The following is a 23,889-nucleotide window of genomic DNA, read 5'->3' as shown; positions in this document are numbered from 1 at the left end:
AGATATATTGTTTTATTATTTAGTACATAAAATTTACCTCTTGTAATATATAGGGTTATAACCTAGTTAACTATATAAATCACGTCTAAGTGTCTAACCATATAAACCTTTAAAATAAATAAAAAAACACAATTTATTTAATCTAATCAACTTTATTAACATAAACAAATTATTATATTTATATAATAATATTGACAAAGAATAAAAAGATAGTAGAAAAAAAAGTAAAAGAGAGTACGTGGCAGTACGGGGTGGCAAGTTGCAGGCTTCCCATTGGATGACAACCTTCAAAAAAAAAAGACCCTAAAATAACGACAAAAACCCACACTCTCATTCTCTCCCAAATTAAATTTCTCACACACAGCACAGCACAGCAATAATATTACATCACATTTCCCCCAATTCCGTTCAATTTCCGTCATGTCCCCGGCGGAGCCACCGTCCACCACCACCACCGCCGCCTCACCGCTCGATAAACCGCTCCACCAGCTCACCGAAGACGACATTTCGCAGCTCACTCGCGAAGATTGCCGCCGTTTCCTCAAGCAAAAAGGTCCGTTACTTGTTGTTGTTGTTGATTGAGCTTTGAAATTGTGTGAAATTGAGTTTAGGTTGTTCCGTAGGGATGCGACGGCCGTCGTGGAACAAATCTCAGGCGATCCAGCAGGTTATTATGCTCAAAGCGCTGCTGGAACCGTCGCCGGACTCCGATGACGGTGGCCGGAAACTCTACATTGCGTCTCGGAACCAGAAATCTCCGGCCGCTCCTGTACGTGACGGTTATTTCATGATCTATACACTTTTTGACTTTACCTAATTTTTTATGAACACATATAGTGATTAGTGAATATAATATTGTTAATACTTTATGCTTTTGTATATTATATTATGTTATTGTGTTGTATTACTGTTTGATCTGTGATTAGGTTACTTTGTTGGTTGCTAATTTTGGTTAATTATTAGTATATAAATATATAAAACTGTGAAATGTAGGTCCAGAAAGGAACAAGTGCGGAAACGGAGATCTCTGTTTCAGCGGAGGAATCGGTACCAGGTCATCGGAATGATACAGAGAAGTGTGATGCTTTGGGGGATAATGATTCTGCTCCTCCGCCTCCTACTCGGTAACTTCTTGGATCATTTGTTGTTATTGTTATGAGATGTAATGATTGTAGATGTTTCATGAAAGCTGACATAGATTGTGAGGGAAGGAATTTGTTGCTTTTGTTATTATTGTGTTTGGTGGAGTTTGTTTAAGCTTACTTAGAAGTGAGTTGATTTTATGATTTTTGTTAAGTGTTATTGTGCTTATTGTGTTTTGGTTGGTGGTAAGATTTGCATTGTTACTATATTATTACATTTTCGTCTTTGATATTTCTCCCTTCTTGATTAGTGGTTAGTCTTAGGAATGCTAGTTAATGCTAGAAAGCTAATTTGGAAAGTGAATCATTTAAGTTCAACTCAGTTCATCTGTTCTTTCACTGTTTTTTCAAGAGTGCGAATGTCGCATTAAATATCTTGCTTAGGGTATAAGGTATTCACTGCCTTAGTTTGGCTTTGTGTTTTGCAATGGAAGTACACAACGTCACACTACAGGCTTTTGACTGACCATAAACAGTAAAGGTTCCTGCAAGTATTCTCACCCAACCCAGAAGATATATTTCAATTTAAACTAGGTGTAGTTTCATGGTTTAAAAAAACGGCCGAGGCGCGCCTCGAGGCGGAACGGAGCAAAAACGCATATGAGGCGGCGCCTCAGGGACAGAAATTATACGTACGCCTCAGTGGAGTGAGGCGCAAGTTTCGGTTCGAGGCGGAACTAATTTGGCGAGGCGTACGTTTGTTTTTAGGCGAAAAAAACCGAACTGCATTTGGAGCGGGCCCGGGTTTTTCGGAGCTGCATTCGTGTCCGCAGGTGCGGGCACGCATGAGTTCAACCAAATTTCAGCTCAGAAACTCATTTTTGCACGCATTCGTGTCCGCAGGTGCGGGACGAAAGTATTTCGTTTTGCATAATATGGAAGGAAAGGATGATTGACCTAATTTGTTAGAAAATACTAGTTTCCACCTTTACGGGGTATCCTAAATAATCAACTGCTGATATTTGCTTCGTTAGTTTTCACTTAAGATGGAGCCGTTAGATAACTGGATCATGTATGTACGGATTACAACCCAAACAAGGCAATTTTGAGTGATATGTTGATCTTGTGAAGGCTAATGTGTGTATGGCCTGATCAAGGATTTTATGAGCCTTTCAGTTAATGAAAAGCTACAAAGCAATACGAAAAATAGAAACGTAAAGTTAGTTTACATCAAATTGATACTCACATCTTACTCATTAAGTTGATTTTTACACTGAACATTTAAGTAGCTGGTTACTCACTTAGAGGAGCATTAAATATTATAACTAATTACACCGTTTATATTGGTACTAATGATGACAATGGATTAACTTCCATATTTATGTGTACTACAGACAAATAGTCCAATTAAGGCTTTACATATAATATTGATTCCATATTACTAACTTCTTACCTGAATCCTCCAGGATTAGTGGCGGGTCAGAAGAGACAAAAGGGCAAATGACGATATTTTATAGTGGGAAAGTGAATGTATATGATGATGTCCCAGCTGATAAGGTATATGATGTATCTTAATTCTTATACAAACTTCTAACACACGGATGTCACTAACTGAGCAATTTCAGGCACAGGCACTATTCCAGCTTGCTGCAAGCCCGCTCCAGTTTCCTTTAGAATATCCATATGACGGAAACATGTTGCAAGCTCCAAGCATCAATGTGGGCCCCGTGGTTTCGCCAGTTTTGCAAACAGGTTGTTTATATCGCTAATTTTATGCATCGGCTATTTTATTTTTCATTAGAAAGTAATTTAAATGAAATGAAATGAAATGATATTTTGAGTAATCAACGAGATGTGTTTATGAGTGTACCCCAAGCCCCATGCATTATTTCTAGAGTTAATTACATAGATGGACCCTGTGGTTTATAACTAGTTTCGCCTTTGGGTACTAACTTTTTTTTTTAACATGTTGGGGTTTCATGGTTTCAATTTTGTAACACCTTTGGGTACTAACACCAAACGTAGTTAATTTTTGTGTTAAATTTCAGTAAAATGACTAAAATACCCTTCCATTTTAAACGGACCATTTATGTTATTACTCTATTTTTAATTTCAAGGACCATTTGTGCAAATTGATGAAATTCAGCTACGCATAACTTGAAATGAAAACTGGTTTTCATCAACTTGAATCACTTGATCAGAAATTGAACAATTTATTACCAGACTGATGCAGGTTTTTTGAGTTTAAGAAAATGCTGTGATAATAATTATGAGGTGAGTTAATTGCATGTAGAGAATTTAAAGTGGTGAATAATATGGTCGAGAATTGAGAGAGGTGAATTATCGGGCACACGAAGGAATCGTGTGCTAACCAGTTTGAATTTAAATGAGCGGTGTTTATTGGGCCTTTGGTCATTTGGTGTGGGTCAGTGGTGTCGAAGTTAATAAGCAACACTTGGTCAGGAAGTTTCATATTATTTTATTTGAATTAATTGTATGAAATTCAAATTGAGTCGGTTCCTGATTGTTTAGTTTTTATCTTTAGAATATTGGTAGGATAAGTAATTTAAGTCTTGGTAGAATAAGGGTTATTTAATTGTCACTTTAGGGTCAAGGCATAGGTTCTATAAAAATACCTGGCCAATAGTCGATTTATGTGTATCTGTACTAAAGTTCCTTTTTTTTTTGTTGCTGATTAATAAGTGTCGCAGAAGGTTTCTGCAAGTCTGTGCGTGGTGGTGTTATATGTTTGATTTCCCTTGGTTGAAACCCACTTGTAAACTCAACAAGTTGTAGCCTATCAAGGTTCAGATAACTTTCGAACTTCAAACTTAAAGCAGGTTTTAGAATTAAAGCTTTATAGGATTGGTGGTGGCAATGGTGGTGGATAATGATGGTGATGGAAGGGGAATTAAAATAGAGTAATGACATAAGTGGCCCTTTTAAAATGGAAGGGTATTTTAGTCATTATACTGAAATTTAACACAAAATTTAACCAAGTTTGGTGTTAGTACCCAAAGGTGTTACAAAATTGAAATCATGAAACCTGAACCTGTTAAAAAAAGTTAGTACCCGAAGATGAAACTGGCTATAAACCACAGGGTCCATCTGTGTAATTAACTCTTATTTCTAATGTGTAATATCTATGCTTTACAGTGAGAGTGACAGACAACTATCGATTGCACAAAGAAGAAGGTAGCGTATTGCGTGAAGATAATTCTGGTAACTGTGCAAATCTTATATCAAATTTCCTTCTATGCTTTACATTGACTCGTTTGTGCATCAAAATTGTTTTTATTTCTAACTAGTCAAAAGGGTATAATAAAAAAATGAACTAAAAGGTAGCTAATTAAATGGGCTGAACAGATCAAAAGTCGCCCAAAGTGTATTACTAAATGCAGAAAAACTTAAGAAATCATTTTGTTTAGAAAACTGTATCAATGACTTGTAATAATATCAGACACGCTGAATAATTATATAAATAAAATAAAATTTTTGGTCAAAAGCCAGAAAGTGTTCTCCTTTTAACAAATCTTTCTTGCTTTTCAATTAAATTTCGAAGCCGAAGGTTCAGCAAGCAGAAAAGCATCAGTTCAGAGATATCTTGAGAAGAAAAGGTACCTTCAACAATTGATTAAATTATCAATGTTATTTGCGCTTTTTTTTTTTTTTTTTTGTTTTCTTCTGACGTTGTTGTTAGGTGAAGGTTTAAGAGCAAGAGGAAAGCAGGAGCTACCTTTGATGTTTACGCTAACCATCAGATCGGAAACCATAACCTAAACGAGCAGTCCCCACCTCTTGTCAGACCACCAAACACCCCTAACCGCTTTAGCTAAATTTAAGTCATCTATTCAAGTCTTCCAGTCTCTTTCCCATCCTTGCTGACAAAAGGTAACCTGCCTATTTTTATAACATTGCACTGCTAAATTTTAATGGAGTAATAGGTTTATTAAAAAAACTAGCTAGAAGAATAGGTTAATTAAAAAAGCTAGCAACAAAGGAAACGGGTTAAATTGGTTGAACAAGTTGAATGTCACCCTGTTTTGATCTGTTACCCAACCCGTCAGACGCACCCATTTTTTCACCTCTACGAGGGTTATCATGACCAGTTTAATATTCATATGTATATATTTTCCCCCATGCTCTTCGTTTCTACAACATCTTAAAACATAATATTCACTCCTGGCCTGCTAAAGTATAGCGTTATCTGCATATTGCATTCATCATGCCACTTCTTTCACTACGCCAATCTTGCTCATGTTACTTAGCATTCTGGATAACACGAAATGTACTCTCCCTGGTGTTTTATTGTATGCCATTATGTTATCCGCATATTGCATTCATCATGCCACTTCTTTCATTATGCAAATCTTGTACATGTTACTTAACAATCTGAATATAACACAACATGTACTCTCCCTGCTGTTTAATCACCTAGGGGTGGCTATTTCAACCCATTTATGTGAAAACGGGCTGAGGTTGGCTGTCTGTTAATGCCAACGATTTAAATTTGTAATTTTTATAAACTTACCCAAAGTTCAAAACGAAACGAGTCAAAATGATCTGAGCAGGTAAAAGTTGCCAATGACTTAATTATGTGTTTTAACCCCCTAAATTTGTTTATAAAAAAATAACGGGTTCATTTAGCGTAATGTTAGTTTTTATGTTCATATTAGATATATTAACAATTTGTAAGGAGAGAGAATTTTAATGGGTCAATTCCATATAATTCTTAAGGTGGAAAAATGGACGGGTTGGGTAACCGGTGAAACAGGTATTTTTTTCATAACTGTCGGCTGGCTGCCAGTCCAGCACCTTTTGTCCATTTTTTTGAATTTTATAAATACTCAATATATTAAAATATCATGACCATTGACCAAAAGCTTTACTGCTAAATATATAATAAAAACTATTTTCTATAAATGGTACGATTTAGGATGTTGCAAGTATTTTGAGTACACTTTGGGCAATTTTCACCTGTTTGACCTATAAATCCATTTGATGAGTTTCATTTTGAGCTATATTCGAAAATTGAACCAAAACTAACCCATTATACGTTTAATGGGTCGATATTGCCATATATCTCATCCTTTTATTCATTTCTGAGAAAGTGACGACCATCAATAGAATACTAAATCCATCATATTGGAGAGGTTGGACGGGTTTGGTAATGGGTCAAAACGGAGCTGGTCAGGTTGGTTGACCTTAAGGTGGTAAATTTCTAAGACGAGAACCTAACATGAAACTCGTGGGTTCGGATCAGTTTCAGGTCGAACCCGTGAACACATTTAGCTAAATGGGCCGCGTTCGTGTCAACCTGGCAGGTTTATGGATTGACCTGTCTAACCCATTTGTTTATTTTTTATTTTATTTTGTTTTTAGCAAGTTAGTTTATTCCGCTATAGTAATGTCAAGATATTAAAATTAAATTGGCATCTTTTGAACTATATTGCTTCAGAAGATAAAATCAATATGTAAATTTAGAGTTTTAAAGTATTAATATACAAAACAATTTAAATAACTTTTTTTTCCGGGTTAAATGGACCGTGTTGATGTCAACATGTGGGTACACGTGTTGTGTTCAGGTTCTGTGTGTGATACGACTTTCGGGTTCGTGTTTGGTTCGACCTGCCACCCGTCGAACAAGATCCATGTAGCAGTTGTAGTTGAGTAGTTGACCTAAGCACATTTTATATCCCTTTTATAAACGTAACATATGATTTAATAGGTCAGATATGATTACCTTAACAATATTATAACAATAACCATAACAATAAATTGAGTTGAATTTTGAAATTTGGATTGCACTCTTGTCAACTGTCAACTTGTCTGGTCTGATTGTGTGACAGTCAACCTAAATTGACATGTTTTAAGTTTGTGTAGGTATGCCCGTTCCTTTGAAGATGACGAAGGATGTCAAAAACTTTAAGAATACATATGGTAGGCCTCGGTTGCAGTTCCCTAGTTAAGTAGAGTGGTGTATTCTTAGTTTGATTGTTTTAGGATGTTAGGCTTTCTGAGGTTGTTGCTTCCTTTTGTAGTCTTGTCTTGTACCTTTTGTTCATCCGCATTCGGCAATAGTTTTGTAAAATGGTTTACGGAATTGTGAGTAAGAGAGTTCTCCGAATGGTGCAACCGTTTGTCGGAATAATTCCGAACTTTTTTTTGGGGCAAATCGGGTAATTGTGGTAAATTACACGCATGTTTGGTGAATCCCCAAACGGTGAAAGCGAAAACTACGATTTGAACGAACTAGACCCTGATAATGCCCAAACTTTCTTTATAAAACAAATCGTTTTATATTAGTTAATAACTTGGGACATTATATATGATCATGCCATTACCCCAACACCTAACACGAACAACCGTGACTGGCACATAAATTGATGCACGGAAGCCAAACGTGAATTTGACACTAAGACAATGCCCATCGCCATACTTTTAGGCTATGAGCCCATTCTTGGATAGAGATTTACATCCGAGCTTGGTGTTTAGCGATTACCAATCCGTATAGGGCTGTAAACGAACCGAACGAACACGAACTAGGCTTTGTTCGTGTTCGTTCGTTAAGGAAATAAATGTGTTCACGAACGGTTCACGAACACTTACCGAACGAGATTTTATGTTCGTGTTCGTTCATTAAAGAAATGAGCATTTCGCGAACGGTTCACGAACACAAACGAATACAAATAAATTTGGCGAACGCGATGAAGGATAAAGATAGATGGCCCAGAGAGTAGCACTCGAACTTGAATCCCTTATTGTGGAATTAACGGAGGTCGATCATATTCGCCAATGTAAATAATGAGAAATGAAAGGGAAATGATGTATAAACAAGGTGAAAGTGGGTTTCCTAGTTTAATTGTTAGCGTAATAAAATAAGTAAAAGTTTAATAATATAAAAAGTACAAATAAAATATAAGAAAGTACAAAGATCTTCAATTAAAATACAAACATACGAACATAAACGAACACAAATCAACCAATGTTCACGAACACGTTCACGAACACCTTACCGAACGTTCACGAACACAATCGAACGAACGAGACCTCTGTTCATGTTCGTTCATTTAACTAATCGAACGAAAATTCTTGTTCATGTTCGTTCGTTTATTAAACGAACGAACATAAACGAACTTCCCGCAGAACGGTTCACGAACTGTTCGCTGAACGTTCGGTTCGTTTACAGCCCTAAATCCGTACATTGTTTTCGGTACTTAATCGAACATTAACTGATATTAGGATCGGAGTAGTGTACGAACCTACATCTATACTTGCTTTCTGTGTGTATACCTAGCAAGTGAGTTTCATTGCCCCTTTTGTAACTGTTTACTTGAGGTGAAAAGCATGTTTACGTACGTACGTACATACTTGCATATGAGAATGTGATCTGATGTGAATTATTTGAGTTGCACCAACACATGGGAAGTCCCCACAAACACAAATGATCAACTATAGGCCGGTGAATGTGTGAATAGTAAGTACTATTGGTATGACAAACCCAATTGAACTGGCATGGATGCCATGGGTTCTACTGTAATTGCACATGTCTGCGTAAACTTTGAACACACTATGTGGTGTTAGACATAGCTACTTGGCGTGGGAACGTAGAGACGTGGTTTATGTGGGCCACGGGTGAGCAATCGAGGCTTCACTTGTGGGCTTGGTATAATTACATCACATGTGCAAAACAATTCTATTCGAACTTACTTTTTAGAATAAACAAAAACCGTGAAACTTACCAACTTTTTGTAGTTGATCGTTTTTAACATGCGGGTTCAGGTATATGAAAGAAGAATAAGGTGTGAACGTGTTAATGGGACAAGTTTTCATTTTGCGGATATTATAATACATAGAGGCATACCTGTTATAAGGATAGCTACTTGCGGACTTATGTGTAACAACTTCAGTGTGTAAACAATAATGTAAACTTTTGTGACGTTTAATGGTTAATACAGTATCCTTATGAATAAGGTGCTTGTGCCATGTCTCTGTTGCACCCTCGTGCGCTTCCGTTGCGAGTCGAGGTGTGACATATAATATCGTTCATTTGAGTTTCCGTTTGATTCTTCATAGATGTAATGTTCTCTGCATTCTTTGTTGCTACTGATTCTAAACGAATCAAAACTACATCATGACCTTGCATCTTTTGTTCCATTGTCTGGTTACGAGTCGTCATCGCAATTGAACAGAGTTTACGCACTACTGATGTTCGAAATTGAAATTGAATTTCGGACAAAGATCAATTTCAAGGTTTTGAAAGAACAAACAGATGGAAATTTATCAAGAACAAACGAAAATGGATGATTGATTGAATCGATTGATTCGAATTGATACAGCTCTGATACCAATTTGTTAGCTACAAATTGATTTGAGGTTATTTAAATCCAATATCCCATAAAAAAGAATTAAGATCGCTTCACACATACAACCTAAACTAAAAAAAACAACGGTTAACTCCATGATCGACAAACCTAAAAACCTAATTTTAAGAACTGAAAAGGTTAATCGGTAAGAACAAAACCACATGGGATATGTACGGATGACAATACCTAAATTTAGTTTGATTCAAAACTCTTTTATACAATATTCTCCTTATATGTTTCAATATCTTTCTATTTCTATACTAATAAATGAAAATCTTTTTGTACACGTGTCACTCTCTGGTGCCTCCTCACTTTTAATAATAATATAATATTAATTAATATAGTTAGAGATAAACGTATAAATTCAAATTTAATTAATAATTATCTACAACTAATATAAATGTATCAAATAATATAATATAATATCTAACTATTAATAAAATATTTCAAATAAATATATATTATATATTGTGATATTATATAAGTTAATAAATTTAAACGAATGTGAGAAATCAAGATAATGTACGTAAGTAAATTCAGAATAGAAAATTTATTTATATGATTTATTATTAACTAGTGTCATCATCCATATACACTTGTATTCAATTTTATTACAGTACAACTTTGTTTCTATGTATTAACAAATAATTAAATTGTATGAAATTTAATAATTTATCTTCTTTTGTTAATTCATTTTATAATCATTTTAAACTATATAATATATTTTCTAGGTTGCACTTTATGTATTTCATAAATAACTAGTATTAAGCACCCCCGTGTTGCGGCGGGGGCGAGCACTAATTTCACACTACTGCCAGCGACCACCGACACTGAAGTTGCGACGTGTTAATGCGAAAAAATTAAACCGAAACGTAAAATATAGAATAAAATAACTAAGTTGATCTAGGACTCGCCCGTTACATGAACCCGCATTTATTTTTTCCCGTTTGACAGGTTTATCGTAATCTATATATAATATATATCATTACCATTTTACAAACCATAATGCATACATTACAACAACCATTGCATCAATATGTTGCAAATTATATTTATACAAGATTTTGGCTAAATTAATTAGATTATTATAAATAATAAAAATTTACAAATAAAACAATACAACTTTGAATTGATCAAACTGATTGAATATGGTAAGATAATAAAACCATTATTTGATTAGGGTACAACCATTTAAGCACAATTTACAACCATACATGCATACAAAATAAATTGAATTTGGTAAGGTAATGAAACCATTATTTGATTAAGGTACAACCACTTAAGCCCAATTTACAACCAAACAATATAAATGTACAATAACACCTTGCAAGACAAACTCTTAATGACAACTTACAACTTACTAATGCAAATATAAATGTACAATAACACCTTGCAAGACAAACCTTTAATGCACAACTTACAACTTACTAATGCACTCACTTATTGCAAATTAATATTATATAAATATTATTATTATTAATTTATATGTTTTTAATTTTTTAATATTTAAACGTTCCAAGATCACATTCATTTATTTATTCTTCCTTTTTAGAACAACTTTTACAAAATTCTGAGTACAGTGTTGCAACGTATTTATTTTAATCTATGTTCGACATAAGTTTTATTAAAAATTTTACTATTAATTAAATAGGTTATAAACTTGTGTATTACATGGGTTTGAGGAATAAAATTATATAATTTAATAATGTATGCACAAATTTACATAAGTAAATTATTTTCAACCATGCAACTTGAGGGGTAATGGAGGTAGCAAATTATGGAACTTTATTTCTGGTCGTGACTTTATCTAAATCTTAATAAATGGTCAATGCAATTTCATAATTAACCACTTTGATGTTCTGGTTTTTATATCTGAGAAAAAATAAAATATACTTATAAAAGGTTACAATAATATGTAAAAGTTATATATAACGAAAATATAACCAGAATCAAATCAAGTCATAACAAAGCCAAGCTATGTAAGAAAAAAAAAGTAGTAGTAGAATAAAGCAAACGTGTATCTACATTGGCTTAACTCTATAATAGATTGAAGAGTAAGATGAGGACAAAATTGTTATATCATATATGACTTATTAAAAATGGTAAGATATATTTATAAAAATGTTTCCTGAGCTAAAAAAAAATTAGAAACGTGAAAAAATAGTTTAGAAATGCCAATAAAAGCACATAATTAAGGAAATGAATTGGTTACCATAGTAAATATGGTATGGTTATTATATATTTGCAATATTTGATTAAAAAAAGTAAATATAACACATATTTCAGTCGTGTATTATTAAGTTATATAATTTTTACTAGGTTATAACCCGGGAATACTCCCGGGTTGTTAATCTATGTTTCTAAAATAATATATATACATAGGGTAGGGATACGGTAAAAAGTGTCTAAAATGTAAGAAGGGTAAGAAGTGTTTTAAACCATTGGATATTTGATCTAATGGTTGAGATCAATAGGGTATAAAAATGTAAATTGTGTTTTAATTAGAGGGACCTTATGTAAAATTGAAGGGCAATAGTGTCTTTTTCAATGTTTGAAATATGGTAACCATATCATACACGACCAAAAACTCCTACATTCACTCCTTTTTCCTTAAATATCGGAATTAATGATTCACCTTAATTGTAGGAGGTCTTTGGTTGCATATTCGTCATACATTATCATAAAGAGAACTGTAATCAGATTCATGGCATGGTGTTTTAAAACAACTGGATAAAATTAACTATGATTCAAGTCATGGTGTTTTATCTGGAGATATTGTTCATGGCGTGGTGTTTTAAACATCTATGATTCAAGTCATGGTGTTTTATCTGGATACATTGTTCATGGCGTGGTGTTTTAAACATCTATGATTCAAGTCATGGTGTTTTATCAATACAAAACATTCCTAGATTTTAAAACACCATGACTATGATTCAAGTCATGGTGTTTTATCTGGAGACATTGTTCATGGCGTGGTGTTTTAACCATCTATGATTCAAGTCATGGTGTTTTATCTGGAGACATTGTTCATGGCGTGGTGTTTTATCAATACAAAACATTCCCAGATTTTAAAACACCATGACTATGATTCAAGTCATGGTGTTTTATCTGGAGACATTGTTCATGGCGTGGTGTTTTAAACATCTATGATTCAAGTCATGGTGTTTTATCAATACAAAACATTCCCAGATTTTAAAACAACATGACTATGATTCAAGTCATGGTGTTTTATCCGGAATCCAAAAAACATTGTATAAGGTTTTTGCAAAAGATGTTGTGGGGTTGTGTCGAAAAGATAAGAACAGAAAGGGTGTTACGATGTGTCATGGTGGTGAGAAGGTGTTTCACCGGAGAGAAGGGAGGGGCTTTTGTGGGTGTCGGCTTGCCGGAAATACGGCTGGAGAAGGTCATCGGACTTTACTTCGGTGACCGGAGTCTAGAGAGAGGCAGATTGTTTCATCTTGGGCGCTATGGTTTTGGTGGGGATGAGGGAGAAAGAATCGTAAGAAATAATATGTTTCCTAAAATTTCTCCTAAAATAGTTAACACATGATCTAATTTCCTTTAATTGACTTTAACTACTATTAGGAGTAAATTACATTATTACCCTTATTCATTAATATAATTGATGGACACATGTCAACACCAGATTATTTCTTACACTTCTTACACTTTAGCCACTTTTTACAGGATCCTTTACCTATATACATATATATGAATAAATGAAAATTTTATGATGAACAGGGTAGATTAATCTATGATACGAACGTTTGTAGAAGTAAACATTTATAAAATGTAATACTGAGAAAAAAACATTTATAAACCCTAATACTAAACACTTTAAGCAGCAACTTCTTCTTTAACTTCTACTTTAACACGTGCAAGACGTCATTCAGGAATTACCTTTCATAACGTAAGATAACCAACATCTGAAATCTGAAAGATTTTGGGAAAAAAGAATTTCATTAGTCTCTTCAATGTTTTAAAAAATAATATATTATAAAACAAAATAAGAAGCAAAGGAACAATCATTAGCGACGACATTCATTAGAAGTTCAGAAGGAAGAAGATGAATATAGTTGTTTGACCGCATTATGCATTTTCTAAACACCAGCAGAAAGCTAAAATAAAACATCATAACACACGGTTATAATTATAGAATCAAAACTTTTATCTTCTAAAAAAATAATTAAAACTAACACAGGTTTATCATCAATGGAAAACATGAAATTACGTAGAAATGATAGTACAATACATGAAAAGTTACTGGAAATTTAAAGAGTGATGAAAAAAATATGACAACGTAGAAGAAGTCAGAATCAAGATTCAAAGAAACTTGAAGATGAAATGAAGAAGTATGTAATTTTTTTCTATTTATAGATATAACCTATTTAAGGAATAAATAATGACATTATTACAAATCAATTACAATCAAATTGATGAGCTTAATTATAGAAATGATGTTAAATTTAGAAAGATTACGAAATTTTATAAATTAGTCAATACTACAATCTAATTTATATAATCATGATATTTTATAAACTAAATATAAAATTGTAACTTATTTGTACAAAGAATTTAAAATAAATAATTAGTGTTACTTTCATGAAAAGTAACTAAGGATAAGAGTAATATGAAATTTGTAATTTTTTGTTTTTTTATCGTATGATTAGATTAGTAAATAAAAAATGTAATCTCATAAAATAAGAAACATAAGTAAACATCATTTCGAACCAAACGCCAAAATAGATAACTCAAAATGTCATATTAAATAGGGAAACCATATAAATGTTTTAAAGACAAAATAAAAAACTCAAAGCAAACACTCCAATAACAAACCAAATGTTTTTTTATTGTAACAATCACTTCTCTCGTTTATCAATTATTGGCAACATCTTCATCAAGACAAATGCTATCAACACTTATGCGAGATTTACTTGCTGACGACCCCGGTCCCTCTTCAATCGCATACAAATCACTAAGGTTACGCTTCAGATCGGTTGATGATTGCTTCAAGTCAGCCACATAATCCTTTGAAACAGGTGTAGAGTTATTACCGATGTAAGAAACACCATCCTTTAAAAAGAACAAAAAATGAAAACCAAAGAATTTTTAAGTCTATATCATTATAGTTTTTAAAGGTCAAACCTTTGCACTTTCATCACCAGCAGATTGGAAATCAGACTGACTCATAGCAAATGAATCAGAGACATAAAGCTGTAAAAAATTCGAAATCATAAGACACTTTGTATAAGCCTCATTTAAAGGAATAAATAAGTGAAAATATTTTAATATAACAATCCCTTACTTGATCAATTTTCCATTTTTTGTTTAGCTCATCCAATATGTCAACATCATTGGTAACAACTGATATTCCATAATTCTCAACAACATTGACAATATTAAAGTCTGTTACTCTAATCACGAAAGCACACTTGAGGTTAACCAACGTCTCAAATTCAACAGGATATTCGGATATTCTCTGGGAACCTCATTTGTCTTGAGTATATATATTGACAATATCTCATGTGTGGTCAGAATCTATATATAAAAATCTAATTTAATTAACTATAACATACTATTATATTTACCTCGTCCTGAATTTATAAAAGTTCCTTTCAGTTTTCCCAACAAACTTCAATGCCTCATGACCAAACAATATAAGTGTCACCGTACCAGTTGAATCTTGAACCCGAATTGGTATTTTAAACCTTAAAAGCGTATTTACATAGTTAAGCAACATAGACAAATAGATAATACAAACAACGTTACTTGTTGAATCAACAATAATAGAATTATGAATAACAGATACTTTACCTGGACAACGGGAAAACATCTTTTCCTTGACAATCCTTGTTCGAACACTGATACACCTTCTCATCTCTAACATCACTTGTTCCATCCTTCTTATCATAAGTTTCAAACTTTTGCTCAACTTTGGACTTGCAATGGTTACACCCATCATAATACCACATCTTATCAGAAACGATTGCTACAATAGTTCCAACAATAACAACTTTTTTTGGTTGTTTAAATAATTAAAGAAATGAAAGCTTATTAAAATTTTGTTAGTAGTTAAAATATAAAAAATAAAATGTTTTAAAGAACCTTTATGATTGAGCCAAGATAAGCAATTGGTGAAAAAACGTCATGTTCAAAAATTCATCTTCAACAGAACATATCACATGACCCAACATGGCTACTTGACTCGGTTGAAGCAGCAAGTTTTGCAAGAAACCTACAAAAAAATATTTGAGGAAACCATAATGTGAAATGAACAAAAATTTACAACGAAAAAATATAGTTGATACAATTACAAAAATAAAAATAAATAATTTTTCTCACTTTTTCTTGAACGTTAGCATCTGATCAAAATTGTCGTTAATGAAAAGCCGTGAACCATCAAAATTATTAGAAATCCCCCATTTACCTATTTTTAGGTAACATAAATAAACAACAAATCATATATCAAAAACATAAAAGTTCTTGTATAAAAAATAGCATATATATATATATATATATATATATATATATATTTATGTGTGTATTGTATAAAGTAAATCGTAGAATTAATAAGATACCTTTGTAGGTCTTAACAGCACCAAAATGGACAACAATGACAACATGCGCTTCACGATCTTTACTAACCATGTAAGGACACATGTCCTTAGCATAATCATCCCAAAGAGTTAAATCAACCTGAACATCTCTACAATAGCATATAAGAAAATAATTTAAGATTAACAACATTACGTAAAACATCATACTTCTGCATTTCTCCATGCTCCATGTTGAGGCCCGAGACGTTGCTTCTTTTCAATTATCCACCAGACTGATTTTGCGAAACTGCACTCGACCAAAACTTCTGCAACAAAGAAGTAGTTATATGAAAGATGGGATAAAACTTGAAGGAAGTGTCATTAAGAAAATAGAATTAACGAAACGCTAATAGAAAAATAAACGATGTATATTATGTAAAAAAGCAATTTGTAAACTGGTTTGTGAAAATGAAGTAATGTAGGTTACTGAAAAAGGAACATCTAATATACATTAAAATGGAGGGAAATTTATTTTAAGAATATATAGCTATTTCTCCAGATATGAATAAGTATTATGTCAACAATAAAAAGCGGAAATAAAGAATGAGATACAAATAAATTAATATGAAGGTTGACTAAATGTTTTTTTTAAACATCATACTTGCTAAAATATATTACGTATTTTTTATTTTTAATGAAGTAATAAAGGAAAGTATATAAAATGTTGATTTAAGAAAAGGAAATAAAAAAAAATATATAATACACGGTATATTATGTATTACAATTGTCAAAAGTTTCCTAATTAAATATTTTGAATTTAACCACCTTAAAGTTCACATTAATTCTATTAACGATTAATTAGGAAGTTTTTAATAAATTGTCAATACAATATAAGTACTAAATATATAGAAATTAATTTTAGAAGTTCATAACTGACGATAAAGTATGACATTATTATTCATATTGATCGTGCATTAATTTTAAATATATGATTATAGGTTATCACCCGTGAATATTCACGGGTAGGATATTTAAATTTTATTATATAAATGTATATATATTTTACAAAAATATATTCATGGAGAGTTGTTACAATAAAGAAGTAACTAATACCCTTTAAGATAACAAAAAGGGCCCGTAATTAATAGAAAACCATATATGATCGAATCTATAGGGTTGGTCATCTATAGATGCAAGATATTAAGTCACGGTTCTTGCATTCCGGCAGTAAAGTCATTGTACAGATTCAAATTTAGGATAACATAAGACTATTGTGTATAGTGTTGTAGCATACCTGTGGACCTGGAAAGTTGTCTTTTCTGGCCCGAGGAATGGTCTAAGTTTGCGGAAAGTTTGGCAACCATTAAAACCATAAAGAATTGCATCTTTTGACAGCAAGAAAATGCACCAGAAACTGCACTTTTTGACAGAAATGTTTTTGTAAGAGATAAGCTATTTGCATCAATAAAATGCATCATTTGAAAACAATAATAAAAAGTGGCCATTCTACACTCTTTTGACACCAGCAATTACAAACTAATATTCAAGATTTGAGCATATAAATCAAAGTCCATCCATTTTGGTAAAACAAATTGTGTAATCAGTCGGATATACCATACATGAGATAAGCAAAGGAACACAAATGTTACCAAAAGGAACTTAGTTTGAATATATACCATTTGTCTTTTCTCGAGACGATATCAGAAGTGTCCTAAAGCCAAGAGTGATACATATGACCAAGAATCAAACTGTGTTCATAAGCATACCTCTAAGAATGCTTCTCCGTTCGTTTCTTCTCTATATAAAATTTATAAGCTTACCGAAACACTATTAGTTTGCCTCTGGTCATGTTCACTTGCAAAAAAGAATAAAAAAAGAATAAACAAATAAAAAAATACATGACTGAACAAAAAAAACAAATAAAAGTCCAGTTACAACATCCCATTTGCTTTCAAGAAAGATAAAAAAATAGATGAAAGATTTATATCCAAGTGATACCTCAACTGAATAATTTACTTTAAAGAAAACAAAACATCTATTGCAAAAAAAAGGTAGAATCTTTTAATTAACGTAGATCTAAACTGAAAACCTAAACTCCAAACCTTTTTATTTCCAAACCCTTTTAATTCTAACCGAACTAAACATCTTGAACAACAAAAAAATGGAAGATTTACAATAATGATTGACTTCAAAATTTAAATTTAAAACAATGATTGACTTCAAAATTTAAAATTTAAATTCTGAAAATCAAATCACTAACATCCAATCCCGTAAATTAAGCATCTTGCTCTTCGAGGAAGATTCAGACTCCTGCAGTTGAAAAAAATTTAGGGTTTATCATTAAAAAACAAAAACCAAATAGTAGAAATCAGTATGAACATCACTTTTGAAGACATCAAAGAATAGATCCATTCATAAACATGGAATTTATTCTTCGGTATGAAAAATTTGTCTAGATCCATCTCAAACTTGCTTTTGACCTGAAAAAAGGTAAATATATAAATAAAAAAATGTAAAGTATGATACTTAAATTCATAAAAGTATAATTAACTAACTGAACAAAAACCTTTAAAGTTTGATTTTCATCAACAACAACATTTGTTATCCCCTTCGGATCAATCTAAGAAATATTAAACATTAACCTTTGAAAATGAAAAAAAAAAGTAAAGAAAATTTCAGTTAATTACAAACTCCTATAATTTAGTAAATGAACGCAAACCTTTGAACTTTGATTTTCATCACAAATAACACTTGCTTTCCCTTTCGGTTCAGTTTCTTAAACATCGAAAGAAAGAATGATGATGGTTCAAATGACTGAAACATAAGATAGTCATTTTTTGTTATACGACTGTCCCGAACAACTTTGGTGAAGCCATCACCAAGTACAGGGCCCAAATCAGTTTTTTTCAGTCTTACAAACCATAACTTGTTGCCATCAACAATCTTAACAGATTCTTTTTAAGGTGGTTGCTCTCCCCACATCATTAAAGCAAAGTCATTAGATATTTCCTATGAGTTTATTAAAAAATAAAACAAAAGATAAACATCAGCTATATTAAAATATGAATAGTAATTAGAAAACCAATAAACATACCAAAAATAATGGGTCATCTTACTCAATCAGCTTTAAAATGAAAGATTGTTGTTACTCTGATCCATATCTGCAATTTAAATATGAACGCTTTTAAAAAAATAAAACGGTAAACTATTATAGAAACAAACTCATAATAACGGGAGAAACTTATAAAACAAAAAAAAAAGAACGATTTCAAAAAATTTTTAAAAATATTTATTTTTAGAAACACAATAAATATTCCGAAAAAACATATCAGACACTAAAAATTTATTACTAACAAAAAAAGACAGTAAAAAAAACTGAGCATAAACGATGAAACCTAAAACTATAAGGGATCAAAAATTAGGAAAAAAAACTATCAAAAGAAAATTACCTGTAACATCATCAAAATGGCTTCACCATTCAAGGACACATAGCTCACATCATCTCATTTATTAATATATATAGATCTTCAAACCTGTGTAATACACAGGTCTATAATCTAGTAATTATATAAAACATACCAAACACAAAAGTGCCATATTTAAATGTTACATTAAATATACTAAAGAAAACCTCTTTGGAATTTGTAGGATCGTGTTTTGACCCGTACGAGTCGTTCAGAGGCGTTCTCCTATGCTTCAGGTGCGGAATAACAAGAAACGTAGGTAGAAATAGCTAGTTCTTCACTTTAATCTACTCATTTATTGATTTGACAATGATTACACTTTGATCTTCACACCGGCAGCACTTCGGTATGGAATTGGCAAAGTTACAAATGAGATCCGCTTATGGGTATTTATAGTGCAAGTGGGTCCCCACATACGGCATGTCCGTATAAGCAGACCTGAACTGTTAGGTTCCCACATACGGCATGTCCGTATAAGCGGACTTGACACATAAGCGGACCTCCTATGTCCGTATAAGCGGACCTACCCTCTAAAATACATATACTCTCCAGTTTTCTCGTAAAACGCGTCCTAATCTAACAATCTAAAACTAAGACTCGATCCAAGACGAAGTCGACAGATGTAGTGCACCAACAAACTCCCCCTCAGATGTTGACGGAGTCGTTCATCGAGTCTTTGACAATGTCGTATCTTCGCACCTTCAGTCTTGATAAGTCTTTGGGCTTCTCTCTCTTTCTTCATCTCTTACTCTTAAATCACCAACAAACTTCTTCTCTTAGATGTTGATATCTTTAAGTTCCTCATCTTCAACATGCACTCCCCCTCACATTCTGACTCTTCCTGCACAACAACTCTACCACAAACATAAGTTTTATGATAAACATTTAAGCATATAGACGTCACTAATCACAAACTAATCAACCAATCAGATACTGATGAACCACTTGGAATTGTAACATTTTTCATATCAAAACAAACACAATCTCCCAAACCAACTGTTCATCATGTTTAGCACTTAGAATTTTGAAAATCAGCTTTTCAATATCAGTCGTCGAAAATCTTTTTGACTTTTCAAAAAGTTATGCTAAAACACACCAAAAATCTTTTTGGATTTTCTGAAAGAAAATACATGCAGAAATGAACTATTTACAGACAATATTTTTGTGAGTTTGTGCTAGAGGATCATATCAGTTTTAAGACAAATCACTAACACCGTTAAGCTTTAAACATTCTCAGTTCTAAACAATTTACCTAGATTGTCAGTATATTGGTCCACTTTAAATTTTCACACAAATTTCAATCGATTCGAGATACGATATTAATGTTTTAGAAACTTAAACTTAATTGTGTATCACTCCACTCGAAATACTCCTGTATCCAGATCCCAATGTTCAGTCTTACAAGTGAGTATACCACAGATGATATCTGTAAAGGGGTTATGTGCGAGGGCCGTGAGAGCTCAGGTCGATACTTCCGTATACGCAGAGAGATGACGGCTTTGACTTTTCGGTGTGTCCCCTTTAGAGGATCTTTTGATTACAACAGCAGCGACTATCAATTTTATTGTTTCATCAGCTTGCTGAGGGCGATGCTATGTTTCAAGCATTTTGCAGAAAGCATTATCCGGGGACTAGGTCAGAACTTCCATTCAGCAGAAGTCCCGGGATAATACCCCAGATATCACTGAGTATAAAGACCTAGTATCTCAGAAAGAGGGACCTTTCAAACAAGATTTCGGGGGTTACCCATATATCCAAGAATAGTTACCCACAAATCAAGTAAGTTTGAATTTAGGTTTATATCTCGTTTCAATTTACTAAGTGTGCGAAAATCTACTGACACATCAGCAGTAAGATCGTTTATCACTTTTAAACTTTCCAATTCTTTAGCATGTTGTGATAGTCCACTGATGTACTATCATTTCCTCTTTTTCACAACAAAACTCATTTTAAATTTTATCATGTTTTTGACTTTTTCAAATTTTCTAATGTTTTTGGATTTTCTGAAAATTTTCTACTCCCCCTAAAATGCAAACACATTAAAGAAATTTGAAAACAAACTATACAAACTTTGACAACCGATATCGAATTACATCAATTCGCCATTCACTAGCGCATAAACAATCAGAACTCCCCCTATCAACAAACTATTTTCCCATTTAGATTTCAAAACACTTAAGTTTGTTTTAATCAAAATGGTTTTTCCGGAAAATAAGTTTGATTGATTTTACCACTTGTAGATTTATCAAACAAATGTTCGGGGATGTGGTTCATCATCTTGTCTCCCAACCAGATGTAGGAAAATACAAGTACAAATTAATGTCCTTGATTTACCATATGCAAATATGCATAACCAAATCTTCTAACCACTTGTAATTTTAACCAACAAACTTAAACAAACCTCTTTACCGTTTGTATGATTGACGTTACCGAATAAAATTCAAGAAAGATGCCGATTCATGCTCCACGCTTACCAACCTGGGAGCTCCGGCAAGTCCTGAGACTTACTGTTCATAATATGTACCATCCCAGTCACAAACCAGGGATGGTTCAACCTTTTTTTTCTTTGTTTTCTTCGCATAATATTCTTTAACCCCTTTGACTTTTCGATCAATCATCTTGCCAAAGATATGTTTTACCTTGGGGTTAAAGACCTTCTCAGCATCAAATTCCCATTTATCATTATAAAATTGGTTAGAAATTTCAATTTTACCAATTTTCTTTTTATAATTCTCAGCTCGAAGTAATGGAAACTCCTCATCATTCACAATCGGAACTGATTTTTCATCTTTTACATCAGCTTCACATTTTGAAACAACTTGTGGCTCAACTGACTTTGTGGAATTAGTTTCATCGCCCGAAGATAGCTCCTCTGATTTTGACCTATCAGAATCATCGCTAGAGCTTTCATCAACCTTCTTAACAACCCATTATTGGTTGTCAGATTTAGCTCTCTTCTTGTAAAATTTGTTTGAACTCTCACCAATTTCAAATGTAGAATCTTGAAATAATTTTGTTCTATCAATTGGTGGTTCGAACTCAACTACTCTCTTTTTGAGTTTACAAGATACTCCCTGTTTTGATTGTATTGCCTTAGAACAATCTCGGGCAATATGTCCAACAGTGTTGCACCGGAAACAGGTTCTCGTATCCGTATTCTCCTCAGCCATCTTCTTCAATTCATCTTGCTTCTTTGCAAGGAACTCACTATTTGATTCCCTCCAGAAACTTGTCTTTTCTTCTTCATCAGTTGATGTGCCTGAAACAAAAGACATTTTAGATTTAAAATCATGAACATATTTTTCATTTTTCTGTTTTTCTGTAGGAGTAAAACCTAAACCTTTCTTTTTGAAATTACCGTTATGGTTTGATTTCTTTTGGAAACCTGAACCAGAACTGTAATTCTTTTTCTTGTTTAATCTTTGTTGTACTCTTGAGGTGTAAGGTCTTGGTTTTTCATTAAGACATAAGTCTTTTATTTCAGAAATATTAATTTCTGTGAGTTTGAAAACCTTGTTTATCAATTCAGTTTTGACACCTCTTATTGGAAATTCCTCATCAGAATATAATTTGTCAGAATCATTCAAAGTGTATGCAACTTTAAACAATCCATCATCCAAATTAGATTTTGATAACAGAAATTTTCTATCATAAACTATTTTGTCCTGTTTTTCTGTTTGACACGGAGTGCTTGACCCAGACTTTGACTCTGACGCAAACTCCAACTTTGACTCCTCTATGTCATCGTTTTCTAACACATGATCCACGACTTCTTCATCAATTGAGACTGTTGATCAGTGTCAGACGATGTAAACACAACATCAATACTATCTGGAAGATTGACTGACGACTCCGACTCCCACTGTAAATTTGTTGCCTTTTTGACTCTTTCATCGTTTAGGTATCTCGGCAAATATCCATTTTCCAACGGGGGTGGACACTTGTTATAACTGACACTTTGTTTCTTACCAGAATCTTTCTTGTCAGTCTTTTTCTTCGTATCATTCTTCTTCTTTTCAGAAGTCTTTTCATCAGCACTTTTTCCAGCTTCTTTCTCTTCAGTTACCTCATCATCTTCCCATGCCTTCATACTTTCAACCGTCGGATAAATCCTGTCAATGACATAAGAAGTAAATGAGTAACTTTTTAACAAACGGTTAACTCTTTCAGTTTCAATTCTTTGCAGCTCAAGCTTTTGTTCCAAAGCCGCACATTTCTCGATGTAATTATTCACAACTTTCTGTTTGATCATGAATGCTCCCTGAAGTGTCTTCATTGCTGTTGCTTGTTCTTCACTCGTTTGGTTGTATTGGTTCATTGCTTTGTTCAGCACATCGTAAGATTCCTTCAAACTGTTCAAGTTGTAAATCAGTGTGCTGTTCTGCTTTTTTATAGCTTCACAGTTCTCACACTTCACTGGAATCTTTTTTCGCATCAA

The 23,889-nt window shown here is 32.9% G+C and overlaps 1 protein-coding gene across 4 annotated transcripts; it reads left to right on the top strand.

Moving 5' to 3' along the window:
- Nucleotides 1–322: 322 nt before the first annotated feature.
- Nucleotides 323–7,233, top strand: LOC110890410 (protein TIFY 4B). 4 transcript variants are annotated; one of them, XM_022138017.2, is made up of 9 exons: nucleotides 326–553; nucleotides 612–769; nucleotides 994–1,124; nucleotides 2,549–2,639; nucleotides 2,708–2,834; nucleotides 4,239–4,304; nucleotides 4,645–4,699; nucleotides 4,783–4,973; nucleotides 6,966–7,233. In XM_022138017.2, exons 1-8 carry the CDS (start codon nucleotides 421–423, stop codon nucleotides 4,784–4,786), a joined length of 765 nt encoding a protein of 254 aa, XP_021993709.1. In that variant the 5' UTR covers nucleotides 326–420; the 3' UTR covers nucleotides 4,787–4,973; nucleotides 6,966–7,233. The 4 variants fall into 4 exon arrangements, with proteins under 4 accessions (XP_021993710.1, XP_021993708.1, XP_021993709.1 ...); XM_022138015.2 differs by having other exon boundaries at nucleotides 328–553; nucleotides 4,789–4,973; XM_022138018.2 differs by lacking the exon at nucleotides 4,239–4,304 and having other exon boundaries at nucleotides 323–553.
- The last annotated feature ends 16,656 nt before the right edge of the window (nucleotides 7,234–23,889 follow it).

Source organism: Helianthus annuus, chromosome 11 (genome assembly GCF_002127325.2).
Source record: "Helianthus annuus cultivar XRQ/B chromosome 11, HanXRQr2.0-SUNRISE, whole genome shotgun sequence".
Taxonomy (NCBI): domain Eukaryota; kingdom Viridiplantae; phylum Streptophyta; class Magnoliopsida; order Asterales; family Asteraceae; genus Helianthus; species Helianthus annuus.
Note: the sequence above shows the minus strand (reverse complement) of the source record. Positions and strands in the feature narration are given on the sequence as shown.

Coding starts and splice junctions, on each gene's coding strand:
- LOC110890410 (XM_022138015.2), top strand. CDS start 421: ATGTCCCCGGCGGAGCCACCGTCCACCACCACCACCGCCGCCTCACCG. Junction 1,125..2,548: donor GCTCCTCCGCCTCCTACTCG/GTAACTTCTTGG, acceptor TGAATCCTCCAG/GATTAGTGGCGGGTCAGAAG. Junction 2,640..2,707: donor ATGATGTCCCAGCTGATAAG/GTATATGATGTA, acceptor GAGCAATTTCAG/GCACAGGCACTATTCCAGCT.